At 55.4% G+C, this 16,677-nt stretch overlaps 1 protein-coding gene across 16 annotated transcripts in view; it reads left to right on the top strand.

Annotated features, from left to right (window-relative positions):
* Window positions 1-12,125, top strand: part of CELF5 (CUGBP Elav-like family member 5) — a 49,400-nt gene extending 37,275 nt beyond the window's left edge. For 3 of the 16 annotated variants that reach the window (XM_028126256.1, XM_028126254.1, XM_028126252.1), the window contains 8 exons: window positions 1,510-1,589; window positions 3,618-3,764; window positions 4,404-4,545; window positions 4,635-4,781; window positions 6,277-6,339; window positions 6,916-6,999; window positions 9,808-9,891; window positions 11,998-12,125. In XM_028126256.1, coding sequence (XP_027982057.1) covers window positions 1,510-1,589; window positions 3,618-3,764; window positions 4,404-4,545; window positions 4,635-4,781; window positions 6,277-6,339; window positions 6,916-6,999; window positions 9,808-9,891; window positions 11,998-12,125 — 875 coding nt within the window. Of the gene's footprint in view, window positions 1-1,509; window positions 1,590-3,617; window positions 3,765-4,403; window positions 4,546-4,634; window positions 4,782-6,276; window positions 6,361-6,786; window positions 7,000-9,807; window positions 9,952-11,997 lie in introns of all 16 variants that reach the window. The other 13 variants (XM_028126255.1, XM_028126253.1, XM_028126251.1 and 10 more) reach the window with 7 other exon arrangements.
* The last annotated feature ends 4,552 nt before the right edge of the window (window positions 12,126-16,677 follow it).

Below are 16,677 nucleotides of genomic sequence, written 5' to 3'. Positions count from 1 at the left end.
AGGGTATGTGGGGGCGGGGTTTGACTCCTGGGGGCGGGGCACTTGAGAAGGCGGGGGTTGGTTCTTGGGGGCGGGGCCAATCACGTGGGAGGCTGGGGTTTGTTCCTGGGGCGGGGGCTGGGTGGGCGGAGACTGTCAGGTCCCGCCTGGTCCTGCCTGCGCGCCGCCTGTGCCTACCTGACTGGGACATTTTCCTGTGGACTGCCTGATCGTGGCTGAACATCTAGGAAAGACTTTAATGGTCCACAGCGACCTGTTTACCTGTCTGTCCACGTGACTGGTTGTGACTGCAGATGAGCATCACTGCACCTGCGACTCTTAGTCTCTGACTTTCTGCCTGAGTGTCTAAATGGTTATTTCTGTTTGGGTCTTCATGCGTCTGGTGGTCTTTGTCTGTCCGTCTACTTGATTCTACCTTTTTGAGTTCATCTATCAGGCAGCAACTCTTGCCCTGCCTGTCTCTGGCCCTCAAAACGTTTTATCGTCTAGGACAGAATGTATCCCATGGTCCCTATTTGCTTGGCTCTCCCTCTCTTTAAATTATTTTTATTTTTCATTTTTTAAATGTTTTTTAAAGTTTATTTATTTACCATCTCTACACCGAATGTGGGGCTCAAACTCACAACCCCAAGATCAAGGGTCGCATGCTCTACCGTCTGAGCCAGCCAGGCGCCCCTCTTTTTTTTATTGATTTTAATTGATATCTACACACTGTAAAATTCGCCTTTTGAAAGTGTGCAGTGGAGTGCTTTATGTTCAAACAATTGTGCAACCATTGCCACTCTCTAATCCAGAACATTCCATCGTCCTACCCTACCCCCAGTCTTCCATAGTACTCTGCCTGTCTGGAACTATGTCTAGTAGTCTCTCCTTATGATTGTGTGTCTGAATTCACCTGTGTCTGGTGGTCCCTGGTTGCCTGATTTCTGGTTTCTTCCTGTGTGACCAGCCAGCTGGGTCTGACCTGTCTGGTATGTATGTATGTATGGATGGATGTATCTATTTTTTTTTATCCCCATCTCTCCAACTCTGGTCACATGGGCCTGTCTGGGTCTCAATGTATCTGTGCCTGAGTGTGCCCACAGGGCCGTATCTCAGTGCCTGTGTCTGAACATTTGTCACCTTCTCTCTTCATATCTGATTATAACTCGATCTCACGGTGTCAGCAGCTGGTGGTGTCTAAGCCTGCGCCCTTCACTAGTTCCAGCGGGCAGGACCTGCCCCGCCAACCGCACACCGCCTCTTGGTGTCTGTCAAACCACGCGAGCCACAAACAGCTGTGGAGCTGGTGGCTTTCTGAGTGAATGGGTGGCCACCTGGCTGATGTCATACGTGCGCTTGTCTTATTGCCTGATCCTTTATTGTCCAGCTGTCTGTCTGAACAAATTACTGGCTGTCTCTCTGTTCTGACTGACCAGCCATCCAGGGCTCCCAGTCCCCTCTCCTGTGGCACCTGCCCACCCAGAAAGACCCCGTTGCCCCTCACGCATTCTCCTTCTCTTGGGGCAGGCTGTGCCTTTGTGAAGTTCTCCTCCCACACCGAGGCCCAGGCGGCCATCCATGCCCTGCACGGCAGCCAGACCATGCCGGTGAGTAGGGCCCATCCCGGGCCATGGTGCTGGGTGTGCGGAAGGGGGGAGGGGACAGGGACGAAATCTCTCCCTACTGGTCCCTCCATCCCGTAGCCTCAGGCTGTTCATCAGCAAGGCACAGGTGGAGAGAGAGGTGCAGTCTCTGATGGTGGTATGGGTACGTGTGCGCATGTGAGTGTGCGATTGTGCATGTGCGGAGCATGTGACTGTGAGCATGCACGGACGTACTGCCAGTGTGTGGCGACATGTGTGTCTGTGTCTGTGTGTGTTTAAGAGAGAACATGTGAGTGCATGTGTGTGTGGTTGTTAGTAGGGGATTGGTAATGTACACGTGAGGTGTGTGTGTGTGAGAATATGTCCGGATATGTGTGTGTGCCAGTGCACATGTGTAAGTGTGCTGAATGGGTGTGTGTGAGTGGATTGTGTGGTATGCATGTAGGTGTGTGCACGTGTGTGTTTATGCATGTGTGTACTGAGCGCATGTGTATGTGTGGGTCTGTCTGGCTGATGTGGAGGGAACGAGCACATTGTGCATCTGTGGGTATATGTGAGGGCAAGTGTGTGAGTGTGTGTGGATGGGTGTGTTTGTGAATATGTGTGTATGTGACTGCATGTGTACATGTGTGATTGTGTGCCTCTGAACGTATTGTGTGAATGCATGTGTGATAGGCATGGTGAGTGTAAATGTGTGCACATATTTGTGAGTGTATTCGTGTCTGTGAGTGTGTTTGTGTGGGTGGTGTTTGTGTGTGTGCAAATGTGCATGAGCGTGCATAGTGAGTCTGCATGTGGATGTGAGTGTGAGCATGCATAGTGTGTGTATGTGTGTGAGTGTATGAACATGTGGGGTGTGTGTGTGAGCATGTGTGGTGTGTGAGGTTATGTTTTTAGGTGCATGAATGTGTGAGCATGCATGGTGAGTGTGTGTGTGACTGTGTATGAATGTGTGTGAACGTGTGTAAGAGTATGTGTGCATGTGTGTGTGAGCGTACATGCGGGTTCCTAGAGGGGTGGGGCCTGAGGGGTGGTTTGGCTTTGTGGAGGCCAGCAGGGGAACGTGGGGCGTGGGGCATGACAACAAGGATGGGGGTGGGGGCGCGTAGCCCCAGAGGAGCAGGGGGGATGGCTGGAGGGGCTGCAGCCAACGGCCGAGGAGCACGGGGTTCCTAGGGCAATGAGGAGTCATGGAAGGTTTTGACAGGGCAGGGAAGGGGCCAGGTCAGTTGGAAATGTCCCCTGGGCCAGAGTGGGGATGGGCAGGGGCAGGTCTGGAGCAGTGAGAGGCTGGGGAGGACCAGCCAGGTACTGGGAGTAGCCCTGCCCTCCAGAAGGAGCTGCTAGGAGCCACATCGCTGTACATAAGTGTCTGAATCTGCCACAGGGAAGACAGGCCTTAGAGAACCAACTCTCCTCTCAGCTGTTCTCAAAAATGGGTGTGAGGAGCAGGGCAGCCTCAGAGCCTGCTGTCTCTTGCATTCTGGGCTCTGGGGCCTCAGTTTTAGTCCCTGGAGTGGCAGGGTTCGGCTCACCGTGAGGTCAGGCTTTCACATGCACACAGCTGACCAGTGATGGGGCGCATCAGGGAGTGAGCTCTCCAGCAAAGGGGGCATGTTCCCTCTCTGATGGTTGGAGTCTCAGCTGTCCTTAGGTGTGAGTGTGAGTGACAGTTATAGGGTCTTCCACTTGGGTCTCCGTTGTTTCTCCCCGCCAGTTGGACTCTCCATTTTTGAGAGTGTGGCTGATAGTCAGGGTCCTCTACTGTGCCCCAGACGCGACCCCCTGGGCTCGGATGCCCCACCTGTGCCCACAGGCGGCTGCACGGTCAAGTGCGAGACCCAGGATGCTAATCTGTGAGCTGTTCTCGCTGTGACGTGCGTGTCCTGCAGCTACGGGCACACGGGCAGGACCAGCAGCTGCTGACATCTACGGTGCTCCCCCCGAGGGCCAGAGCTGGCGCGGTTCCAGGAACCCCAAAGTCCTGGCTACCTCCCTCCTTTCCCTCCTTGCTTGCTGCTGCCACTGTAGGGTGCCTCCTCCAGCCTGGTGGTCAAGTTTGCCGACACCGACAAGGAGCGAACACTGCGGCGCATGCAGCAGATGGTGGGCCAGCTGGGCATCCTGACGCCATCCCTCACCCTGCCCTTCAGCCCCTACAGTGCCTACGCCCAGGCTGTGAGTGACCCCAGCAGTTGCACTTCTGTCTCCAGCGGGGCTCCCAACACCACTCTGGGGGTCCGGCTCAGTCTCTCTCTCCATCCATGCTCTGTTGGCGGTTCTGCCTCTCTGCTCATCTTTCTGTATCTTGCCCAATCTCTCTGATTCACGATCCTATCCTGGTCATGGTTGAGTCCCCAAATCCAGGCTGATTCCTGAACCCCCACCCCCAGCTGAACCCCCAACCATGAACTGAGCCCCAGGCCCAAGTTGAACTCTAACTCTGGACTGACACGACCCCATACTTAGCCCCTAAATCTAGGCTGGGTCTCAAACCCAAAAGGAGCCTCTAAATCGAGACTCCAAACTGAGACCCAACCCTGGCTGGGTTCAATGTTGGCTGATCCCTGATCCCAAACCAAGTCCAGATTCCTGACTCAGCCCTCATCTCAAGCCTGAACCCTGATCCTAGACTGAGCCTTGATCCCATGCTGAGCCCCAATTTCTAACTGAGCCCGGACCCCAGCCTGAGCCAAGATAGCCAGTCTGACCCCCTCCCCTCCCAAGTTACTTGAGGACCAGGCCTCCTCCCATGAGTCATGACCTCAGGGCAGGTGTCACCCTTATTGTGCACGCTGACTCCCTTTCCACCCCCAGCTCATGCAGCAGCAGACAACGGTCCTGTCCACGTCGGGCAGCTACCTGAGCCCTGGCGTGGCCTTCTCACCCTGCCACATCCAGCAGATTGGCGCCGTCAGCCTTAATGGGCTGCCTGCCACGCCCATCGCCCCTGCCTCTGGTGAGAGTCCGCCAGGGGCCTAAGGATGGGTGGGCAGGGCAGGGCCAGGGCCAGGCTCAGGCTCCCCATGGTGCTCCTCCATTCTGCAGGACTGCACTCACCCCCCCTGCTTGGCACCACTGCCGTGCCCGGACTTGTGGCTCCTATCACCAATGGCTTCGCAGGTGTCGTGCCCTTCCCTGGGGGGCACCCTGCCCTAGAGACTGTGTATGCCAATGGCCTTGTGCCCTACCCAGGTAACTGGAGTGGTCCCCTGGGATCTGGGGAGGGGGTGGGGAGGGTGTCTCTGGGACAAGCATGAGTTCCTATGCCATGGTCCCTGGGAAACAGAGGGAGTCTCAGCTGAACAGATGTGAGCTGTGGGCACAGAGAAAGGGCTGTAGCAGGGTGGTTAAAACATGGGAACTTTATATCCAGACACTTCTGGGTTCAAATTCCAGTTTGGTGGTCCCGGATGGTCTCTGTGAGTCTCTGGGCCTCAGTTTCTTCACCTGGGAAATAGGGCAGATGACATCAGTCATCTCAGGAGGTTGCACTGACAATGAAATTAGCATGTCAAATGCTTAACACATCGCCTGTACCAAGAACAGCACCATCGATCTTAATTATTAATCATCACTGTTTAGGAAGATATCAGTACCCATATTCATTCATGCATCCATCCATTCAGTATTAGCCATGCACCGAATTAGGCTGGGCCCTACCTTTGTGAAGCAGAGGTCCCACCTTTCCTGACCCTATACCACAATCCCCAGGCAAGCCTCCTCCGACACCTTGCTTAGGTGAAATCATCTGCATTTCCACCATTGAGGAGAATTTATTTTTATTTTGAAATGATTGGAACTCACAGGGAGTTTCAAAAATAGTACGGAGAGGTCCTGGTCCCTCCAACCGAGCCCTCCGCCCCCGAAGCTAACAGCTTACATAACCCAAGCACATTGTCGAAACCAGGAAGCTGACATTGGTACAATACAATTAACTCAACAGGAGTTGGACACCTTATTCAGACTGCACCACTTTCTGTGTGCACTCATGTGTGTGTGCACATGAGGTCTGTGCCATGTTATCACAGGTATAGGTTTGTGTAACCACCACCAAAATCAAGACACAGAACTGCTCCATCTCCATGGGGTGATTCGTTCATGTGACCCCTTTATGGTCACCCCCACACACACACTCCCATCCTCTAGTAACCTCTCTCCATTCGAGCAGAATCTTTTGGCTGAAATCTCCCCCCTGATGCACCAGCTCTAGCAGTCTGGACAACCTCTCCCCTCCCCTTACCTCCTCCCCTGGGAGCCATTGGGAGGTCACAGCCACATGGGGGATCCACGGGGTGTCTGATGAGTGAGGCTTGGAGTGGGAGAGAGGGAAATGGATGGGGATGGAGGGTGATCAGGAGCAGAGGCCTGAAGTCCTGGAGAATCCAGAGAATAAAGAGGAAGAGCGAGGGGCTCCGGATGGGGACAGAGAGATGGGGGTGATGGTTAAACCTCTCTGGAGTCCTGTTCGACTTCTGCCATTTCCTATCTGAGTGGCCCTGTGCCAGTTGCTTCACCTCTCTGAACCTCAGTTTTCCTGTCCATAAAATGGGGACAATACCTGTAAAACGTTTATGCAGAGGTGAAGCTGGGGCAGATGTTTGTTGCTTTCCTTCTGGGTCCTAAGTATCGGGGTTGGATGGCAGATCTGCTGCCCTCGTCCCACTCAGCCCCTCCGTCTGCCCCGCAGCTCAGAGCCCGACCGTAGCCGAGACCCTCCATCCCGCCTTCTCCGGAGTCCAGCAGTACACAGGTACGCGGGCGGTCCGGCCCAGCCTCGGGAGTGGCCCCGCCCCCTTGGCCCCGGCTTCCTTCCTGTCTAGCCCCTCCCCCTTAGCCACACCCCGCTTCTGGCCCCGCCTCTCAGGGGCCGCCCTTTCGTTTGGCCTTCCCTCTTGCACCTAGCCACGCCTCCTACTTCTGGCCCTGGCCCAATCCCAGGTTTTGGCCCCACCCCTCCTCGTCTCTTGCAGCGTCTGGTCCCGCCCCTCATATCCTGCCCTGTTTCTGCTAGGGCCCCGCCCTCAACCATGGCCCTGCCCCTCAAGCTCTGGCCCCACCCACTCTGATCTTATGTGGCCTTGGCCCCTCCTCCAGGCCCGCCCTCGGTTGTGGCCACGCCCCCGCCTGATGCCAGGCGTTGACCCCACCCCCTCGTGGCTCTGCCCCACTCTTCGCCGGGCCTTGGCCCCTCCCCTAGGCCCGCCCCCCGCCGCGGGCACGCCCCGCCTCCCTCCCGAGACCGCCGTGGCCCCGCCCCCGCCCGCCCCGGGCCGCCCACCGGCCTCACACCCGCCTCCGCCCTGTGTCTCGCTCCCGGTCTCCGCAGCCATGTACCCCACCGCGGCCATCACGCCCATCGCGCACAGCGTCCCCCAGCCGCCGCCCCTCCTGCAGCAGCAGCAGCGAGAAGGTGAGGGGGCCGCGACCTCCCCTGGGCGCCAGCCCCGCCCTCTGACCGCCCCCTCCACCTCCAGGACCCCGGTCCTGACCTGGCGCGCGGCCTCGGGGAACCGCGGCTAAGAGCGCGGCGGGCTGGCCGGACAGACCTGGGTTCGAGTTCTGGCGCGGCCCATGGGTGTCCTGGGGGAACCGAATCACCCTCTCTGAGCCTCGGCTCCCTCCTCTGGAAAACCCCCAGCCGCCCTCTCCAGGACTGGACGATTCTCTGAGTTTTTGGAAAGGACGTTCGTCTTGAGGTCGGGCAGGGGGGCGGTGATGAGGTATCTCGGGGAAACTGAGGCCTCGCCAGTAAAGTGGAAAGAGGGAGGAGTTAGATCCTGGAGTCCGACAGCCGGGATTCAGATCCACCCAGTTCTGACTGCGACGTCATAAGGAAAGCTTCACTTCACTGCCCTGTGCCTCAGTTTCCTTTTCTGCAACAGGAGCGACCATCTGGGTCAAGAGGCCTTACTAGGAAGGAGGCAGGGCCGTTCCTGACACACAGTGCGGTTCAGCACCCAGGAAGGCCCTTTCCCTCCTGCATCCAGCTAGTGGGGTGGGGAGAGGTGACCAATTCGCCCCATGGCCAGGGGAGCTCCGCAGTTGGCCTGGCCTGCAGACCGAGTTCTTTGAGGCTCTGCCCCACTTCTCCCTTGCCCTTGCCCCTTGGAAGGGGGGCACTGCCAGGATACAGGAGCTGAGCTTTGGGAGGCGAGCCCTAGGCTGAGGGGTCCCCAGCTCCGCCAACCAGCTGTTACCCCATTCTCCGTCAGATTTTATATTTCCAGGGGGCTCTGTGGTTAAAGTCACAGACAGAGCAGGCATGAGGACCTTGGCAGTGCCGGCAGCTCCAATGTGACTTTCAGTGACCTCCCAGGACCCCCGGGCGGGCTAGTGCGAGCTTCAGAGAGGGCCCAGCTGCCTCGGGTCACTGTTTTGTGGATGGCTCGGACCTGGGTGTCTCCCTCCCCGGTCCCTGCTCCAACTTCCCTCCACCTGGGCTGAGGGTAAAAGCTGGTGCAGAGGCGGTCAGTGCTGCTGTTAACTCACAACCAGCGCTCTGGAGAGTGCCCATAGCATGCAGAACAATCTGCAAGACTCCTGCTTGCACCATTCCAAACCTCTGTCCGTGACATGTCAAAGCAAAACTAAAGATAGAGCCCTAATAAAAATGGTAGCACGGTGTTATGCACGTGAGCGGGTTAAAAAAATACGCTCAGTGTGGCATTTTATCCTGGCACAGAGCTCAGGTTTGTGCGTGGAAGTGGCATTGATGGCATTGATGGGAAGTGTTGCCGCCGTGGGCTGCTGCGAAGTGGCGGAAAGAGACTTGTCTGAAGTCAGGCGGGGAGTCATAACCCCGGACGGACGGGGATGCGTGTGGCTCACAACACACTTGGGGAGCTGAGGGAGTGGTAGGCGTTCCCGCTGTGAGTGTGTTCTCCTGAGGTCCGACTCAGCTGGGTGCGGCTTTCTGCATTCACCCCGTGTTTCTCGGAGATGAGATAGCACACAAGCACACCTAACATTTGTGTTGCAGTCAAGATTGTGCGGTCGGAATCAATCACGATGATCGCATTGGGACACACTTGCATTTTAAAAAACAAGCGCTCTTAGAGCTGTGGACCTAATCAGGAAGGTGAGGGTTGGATGTCAATGGGACACTGGACAAAATCCAATCTTGGATTTTTGTATTTCCTGGGGTGGAGAATACTCATTTCCAGGCCGAAGGGGATTCTTGGTGGTTGGGGGGTTCCCCGCGTTTTGTGGGGGCATGGGAGAAGGTCATCTGTTGGTTTGGGATTAGGGGCAGGTTTGGAGACTTCATGGCTTCAGATAATGAAGGTTTTTAAATTTGATTGTTATTTATAGATTTTACATGACCTGTGCATTGGGGATTATTTGGGGATGGAATGGTTTTGAGAGTTAGCTGTGCTTTTTACTTTTGCAAAAGTATTTCTGGTTGGTATAGTATATCATTTTAAAATTCCCAGGTGGGGGCCGGGGACGCCTGGCTGGCTCAGTCAGTAGAGGACACGGCTCTCGATCTCACGGTCGTGAGTTGGAGCGCCACATTGGGCATGGAGCCTACTTAAAAATAAATAAAAATATAATAAAATTACCAGGTGTTTTGGGGACTAGACAATTTTTTTTTATCTTACTTGATTTTATTTTTGTGTCGTGTGGGTTTTGAAAATTATTCAAGGTTTGGAGGATTATCCACGGTTTTGAAAACTAGATATTTGGGGTTTGGGACGAGAGGATGATTTGTCTTACTTTATTCTGTGATCGTCGGACTTGTAAAACATGAACATTTTATTTTAAAACCAGTCTTAGATTTACAGAATTAGTGCAAAGAGAGAGCAGAGTGTCCGCATACCCCACATACAATTCATCTGATGTCGTAAATGGTCTGGAGTTTCCAGTGTAGGGATTTTTCAGGGGTTTCCGGTTGTCTGGGATTTGGGGATTATCCAGGTTCTGGCATTGAGGGATTTATCTCAGTTTTGTGGGGAGGCGCCATCTGAATTTTGTAAATTATCTGGGACCTGAGGATCATCAGAGGTTCGGCATACTTGAGTGTGGGTTTAGACAGGCGAGGGTAAGCACGCCCCGCCTCCCCTCCCCGCCTCTCCACGCCCCTGCTTCCTGGTGTCACGGGCACCCTCCCCCAACAGCTGGAGATGCCAGAGGTGGGCTCCAGTCCCGCGCCCCTCCCCCGGGGGGGGTCCGCCTCCTCTCCTTGGGGGCTTTATGTCTTTCTCTCCCCCACCTGCAGGTCCCGAAGGCTGTAACCTGTTTATCTACCACCTCCCCCAGGAGTTTGGAGACACGGAGCTGACGCAGATGTTCCTGCCCTTCGGCAATATCATCTCCTCCAAGGTGTTTATGGATCGGGCCACCAACCAGAGCAAATGTTTTGGTGAGTACCTGCTGCAGGCACCCCTTCCTGCTTGCCAGCCCCATCCCCGACTCCGCCCGCCAAGGAACAGGGGCGTGGGAGGGTGTGGTCCAAAAGAATAACATTTAGAAGTTAGAATGAGCACTTATTAAGCACCTACTGTGTGCCAGGCACCATGCTGGGTGCTGGTACAGAGCAGTGAAGGAAGCCAACAAAATTCCTGCCTTCCAAAGCTCGCAGTCTTGCTGCACTGCCCAACAGAATTTTCTCCACCCGCGGAGGTGTTCTCTACACCTCTGCTGTCTGAGCCGTCAGCCACACGTGGCCACCAGACACCTCAAGTGTGGCAGTTCAACCACAGAAGCGAAGTTGTAGTTTTCACAAATCTAAATCTAAATTACCACCTGTGGCCAGCGACCACGGAGCCAAAAAGCACAGGTTTACAGGTAGGAGGTGGGAATAAACAAGGCAGGACATAGGCCAGGGGCTTATAAATGGCATGAAGAACACCATCACCATCTACTCCTAAGGACATAGAAGCTGGTATGCAGGAGGTGATGTTTCAGCTGAGACCCAAATAATGAGATTTCCCAGCCCCAGGACGTCGGGGTACAGGGTTCCGGGCAGAGGGAGCAGCACATGCAAAGGTCCTGGGGCAGAACTAGGTCTGGTGTGTTGGAGGGCCAGCCAAGAGGCCCATGTGGCTGGAGCAGGGTGAGTGAGGGGGCGAGAGGGAGGAGGAGAGGGCAGGGCGGGGACAGGGCAGGGAGGGGACGGGGCAGGGAGGGGACGGGGCAGGTCGTGCGGGGCCTTGGATGCCTCCAAGTCCACACAGCAGCAAAGAGGCAGAACCTAGACTAGAACCAGTCTGTTTGACTCTAAAATGTGGACTCTCAATCCCACCCTGTTGTATTCAAAAGGCCAACTCTTGCCTATTTAGTAAGCGCCTCCTGTATATACTCAGTATCCAACCATGAAATAGAAGAATTGCCCCAATTTAGCGAGGAAGGACGAGAGGCACCGAGTGGTCAAATAGCACACTTGAGGTCACACCAGTAAGGGTCCCTGCCCGTGCCCAGGCCCCTCCTCAGCATCCTGCTTGCAGGACGACAGAGGCAATGTGTGTAGAGGAAAACCCTCAATCCCCCTCAACAGTGAGGAGTCCTAGGTCTTCTCTGAGCCTCAGTTTCCTGATCAGTATGGCGGGGGGCAAGTGTTAGGGGAGATAATAGATGTGAAGACGTCCCCCCCAGCTCCACATTCCCCCGTAGCTCCCCAGTGGGCCCCTGCAAGACCGTTCAACCCTGCCCCACCGTCTCTCCACCTGACCCCCCACCCGGCCTCTCACACAGAGCTCAGGGATCCCCGCCTCAAATGCTTGTGCATGCAGTCCCTTGCCCCAGAGGGCCCCTGGCCCCTGTGGCCTCCACACCATCCCAGGAAGCCTGTGAGGACCAAGAGGTGAGGGGCAGGAGTAGGGCAGGGTGGCCTGGGGCGGCAGGTGGAGGGATTGGGGCTGATGGAAGCTTGAGGAGCGCCAGGCTGGGATGTTTCCGATTGCCTGGTGGGAGTGAGGGGAGATAGGGGTAGAGAGAGACAAAGATAGAGAAAGAGAGATAAAAGGCAGAGCGAGGAGACACAAGGACACGCGCACAGAGACAGACAGAGTCCGATGCACGGTCAAGATCCCAGATGGATAGTGGTTAGCATCCAGGGTCTGGAAGAAGGCAGGCAGCCAGGATGGGGAGGGAGGGAGAATGTGGCCCTCCCAGGACCCCCAGAGGCCTCACCTGTTCCCTCTGTGGGAAGTCTCAGCAGAGCAGACCCCAGGTAAGGAGCAAGCACCCCGTCCCCAGGGGCATGTAAGTCCAGAGGGTGTCAGAACCAGGCCCCGGGCTGCTGTGTGTGCTCTGGCACACCCTCCTAACTCCCTGGGCCCATCTGCCCCTGCGAGCGCACACCCCCGCCCCCAGGACCCCGCGAGCCGGGAAGCCTGGGCCGCAGCACTGGAGGACGCGGAGGACGCCCACGTTGCCCACCATCGCGGGTCCACCCCGGTCTCCGCAGGCTTCGTGAGCTTTGACAACCCGGCCAGCGCGCAGACGGCCATCCAGGCCATGAACGGCTTTCAGATCGGCATGAAGAGGCTCAAAGTGCAGCTGAAGCGGCCCAAAGACCCGGGACACCCCTACTGACCGCGCCCACAGCCGCCCGGAGGCTGCGGGCCTGGCCCAGGTGAGCCGCCAGGCGGCCCCACCCACACCCCGCCCCACCCCGTCTTGGCCAAACACCCTCTCATTCTCCAAACCCTCCCCAGCCCCGGGGGATGCTGCTGGAGGCCACGAGGAGCCCCCAGGTTGGGTTGGTGAGGACAGAGCTAGACCAGAGTCACCCCCCATTCCCCCTTCGGTCAGGGCTGGAACAGAGGGTGTAACCAGGGTCCAGGGGTGGTTGGGGAATCCTTCCAGAAGAAGGCTTTGAAGGATGAATAGAAGTTCGCCTGAGAGGCCAGGTTTGGTCTGGGGTGGGGTGGGCTCTGGGGAGGGGCTTCTGTCCTGTGTCCTACAAATCTCACAGCTGGGCCCCTGTCATAGCTCCTTATTTGGTGTAATTCGTGCTCAGTGGACTGGTGAGAAAGTGGAATGTTTGCCCTGCTCACCAGCATGCCCCGCCCCCAAAAAAGATACCCCCAAACACATCCCCAAGAGTGTATTTTGCCATCAGAGAGAACAGCTTTATCAACAACTAAACACCTTCTTTGGGGAATGAACAGTGAGCCTAAGGGGCCAGTGGGGAAATGTAACTGACCGCAAACCTTGACGAGCCTCATCTGTGGAGTGGGTTCGTGAAAGTCGCCTCCCGAGAGGCAGCAGGGAGGATCCGCTTGGGGATGCGGTGTTTTCCCAGCCGAGCCCAGGACCCGCCACCTGGAAAGCTCTTGATCATTTGTGTTTTTCTTTTTTCAATCACGAGCGCCGTCGTCATCAAAGCGCCGCGCCTGGGGTCTGGTGCGAAGTAGGTGCTCAGTTAGGGGCTGCGCATGCTTTTCAGACCCTGTCAAATCAGCACCCACAGATTCGCGGGTATTCAGTCGCGGGATCAGGCAACTAACAGACGCCCCATGCACCTGAACACTCTGGGACAGCAAATCCTTACTGAGCACCTACTATGCGCTAGGCTCTGTTTCCAGCACTTGGGGACACAGCTGTGAATGACCAGAAAGGGGGCGGGGGTTGCGGGGGGGAGCTGCCTCCGTGGAGCTTCAGTGGCAGGGTTCGGGGGAGGGGAGACGAGAATAAACACAGCTCTTGGCCCCAGGTTGTGGGAGGAAATGGGCTCAGCGACCCAAAGTCCCTTCCCAGGTGGTTTGTTGGCCTCCGAATCTGGAAATGGACTCTCTCTGAAAAGATAGGGGCCCTTGGGTTCCCAGAACCCAGCCTGGCCAGGGCAGGGGGTACGGGTGGGAGGCGATGTCGTAGGCCAGCAGGCCCCGCATCACCGCACCCTAACGCCCCTCCCTTCTCCGCCAGGTGAGGGGCCTTCCCACCCCAGGAGGGCTTCCCGCTTCCAACCGATCCCGGACTTTTCCGTAAATTACAACCGAGTTTGGACACCAGCCCTCCCTCTCCTCTCCCGTCTCCCCTTGCCCCTATCCCCTAATGTGAAACACTACTGAAGGCCACGTGGAGCGGGGAGGGGGCTTCGTGGTCTGCCTCAGCGCTGGGGGGAGGGGGCTCCTGAGTTGGGGGCCGAGGGGTTCACCGCCCCCCTCCTTGGTGGCTCCCCAGACTAAATCGCAACTTTTCCTATATATATATATGCATATATATATAGAGCTATAGACAGTATATATATTTTTTGAGTATAGATCATGGGACCAAACTTTTCCGACTTCCTTCCATCCAAGAGAAGGTGACCCTGGCCCGGTCACTCAGCAGGGACATAAGAAGGGCTGAGGATGACCGGGCGGCCCAGTGTCTCCCCATCTCTCGCTGTCATGTCAGACCAGGGCACCAAGAAGCACTGGGAATCATCAGCCAACGCGATATACCTCCAGGACTTTGGGCCCCTGCTGCCGACGGCTCTCGCAGGCCTTTGGGCTCAGCCAGCTCGAGTGTCCCTGGTCTTAGCTGCAGCTTCTGGAACCCCTACCCCCTCCCTCGCCCCAGGGCCCTGCCTTCCCCGATGTAGGCACAAAAGAGACCCCCCCCACCTCCCCCCGTCATAGCCTTACTCATGTGACCAATAGCCCTTAGCTTTCCGTCAGGGGCAGACGGGGTCGGGGGAGCCCCCCGCCCCTCGTGCCCCCTCCCAAGGGCAGGCAGCCACCCTCCCTGCCTTCGGATCACCAGCCTGGAGTTCACGATCTCATGACCAAGATTGCCAAGCGCGTTGGACAAGCCAACCTGCACTGGCCCAGCACCCCTTTACCAGAGATACCTCTACAAATATTTTTTTTTTAATTTTGGTCTTTCTGAGCAGATACAAAGAAGAAAAGAGAACAAAATGGGGAAAAAAAATCAGACAGTGGATTTTTGTTTCCTAGTTGGGGCGGGGAGGGAGGTCTTGCGGGGGCGTCTCTGTATAGCTACTCAAACCGTGAAAACCCACTTTGAAGCACAGAGTCAAGTTCGTTGGACGTCAGTGGGGCCTCTTGCCAAGTGAGGCACCAGAGAACTTAATAAGCTCAAGAAAAAAAAATTTGTAAAGAAAAAAAAAACAGCATTCCCTTTTGTTTCTACCAAAATGTGTTGACTGACCCAGAAAAAAAAAAAACAAAAAACAACAAAAAAAAAACAAAAAAAAACCACATAGCAAAAAAAAAAAAAAAAGGAAAAGAAAAAAAAAATCTTATGACCAACTTGTTTCGATATTCCAGAGTTTGATAATTGTTCCGAGACACTCTAGCGTGCCTGTGTCCCGTGCGTCTGCGTGTGCAAGCGCGTGCCCAGGGGCCACGAGGGGGCCTCGTCCGCGTCCCCGGCACCTGCCAAGCCCCCGCCGGGCCTGCTTGGGAGTGCGTGGTGGCGTGCAGTGGCGTGTGTCCTTCTGGTCCATGTTTACCGGCTGTAAATACCATTTTTATACTCCACATCGAAGACCTACGTGATTTGTACGATGTACTTTATTTCTGCTACGAGTAATTTCATGAAGTTTCAACTTGCAAACCGACTTTTGGAGACAAACCGCCACACACACACACACACACACACACACACACACACACACACACACACAGAAAAGGAAAACGAGAAAGGCACTTAGAGGGAACTTTGGGTTGACTTGGTTTGAATTTCTGGCTGAAGAGATCCTTGTCACTGTGGCGTGTTCAGGTGAGAAGCTGCAAGCATCATCTTAATGTCCAAACGCCTCTCTTTGGTCTGGAGAAACTGAAAGTTTATTTAATAAAAGTTTTACTTGCTAAAGGACTGGGTCCTCCCTTATTTGCCCTCTCCTCGTCAATAAAGACCGAGCGCATCTGGCCTGAGTTGCCTGGGCAGGAGGAAAAACCCAGATTTCAAGTTAGGGGATGCAGGAGGAGATATTCTGAGAATACTCCCGTGACCAAGATTCCCTCTGATTCGTCCAGAAGTGGAGGAGATAGGACTCTTCCTTCTCCAGGAGAGCAGGTGCCTGTGATGGCGGATTCACACGCTCATTCAGTCTGCAGACACCTGCCGAACCCTTCTGTGCGCCCAGGTAGCCCTGGTCTCTGCCCCTCATGGAGGCGGCCCCACGGAGCAGAGAGACACTCTACAATATGCATTTTCTTTAAGTTGAGGTAGAATTCACATACCATAAAAGTCACCATTTTTACCATTTTAAAGTCTATAATCCAGTGACATTAAGCACATTCACAAGGTTGTGCAGAGACAACGTGTGCCTAATTCCAGGACATTCTGACCCACAAAAGCAACCCCGTCCCCGTGAACAGTCGCTTCCCTCTCCTCAGCCCCCGGCCCCCACGAGCCCCTTTCCCCTCGGTGAATTAGCCTCTTCTGGACGTGTCACACACGTGGACTCACACCCCGTGTGGGGGGCAGCGCATGTGGGTGCCTCGCTCCAGCACCTCAGACAGAACAAGGCCAGTTGGGGTGGGAGCTGGAAAGCTGAGTCTGAGTCCACCTGGAAGGGTTTTCTGGGTGGAAGGAACAGCCTGGGCAAAGGCTCAGAGGCTGAGATGTGGAGGTTGGACGGTCAGCCAAGATGCAGCACTGGCTGGAGAGGCAGATGTAGAGGTGGGAGGGACTCAGCTACAGAGGGCCTCTGGTGATTAAGCAGCTACCAAGTGCTGGATTTCGTCCCCACCTTCCCAAGGCCCCAGTCAAGGAGGAAGGGGGGCAAAAAAACAAGTGCACAGCCCTGCAGGAAATAGTAATTCCAGAGGGTGCTACAAGTTGTAACTACAATGAGATGAACAAATCTGGGCTATTGTCTTGAGGGTAATGAGGAACCACAGAAGGGCTTGGAGCAGGGGAGAGGCATGATCCTACTTGGGTATGAGAAGGACACCAGGGTGACCTCCGTGCTGCTGCTGGGTTGCAGATCAGCACTCTGGAAGATAATGTGGCAGGACAATAGTCCTACCAAGCGTTTACTAAGCACTTATGATTTGCCAAACATTGTTTCAAGCCTGAGTCATACACAACAGTAGCCACTAACCGCGCGTAGCTATTTACAGTTAAATCGATTTACGAAATTATAAATTCACTTGGCCAAATGAAGCCACATTTCAAGGGCTCAAGA

Source organism: Eumetopias jubatus, unplaced genomic scaffold, assembly GCF_037043125.1.
Source record: "Eumetopias jubatus isolate StellerSeaLion01/CBP00866 unplaced genomic scaffold, mEumJub1_p1.0 scaffold_1, whole genome shotgun sequence".
NCBI lineage: Eukaryota > Metazoa > Chordata > Mammalia > Carnivora > Otariidae > Eumetopias > Eumetopias jubatus.
Note: the sequence above shows the minus strand (reverse complement) of the source record. Positions and strands in the feature narration are given on the sequence as shown.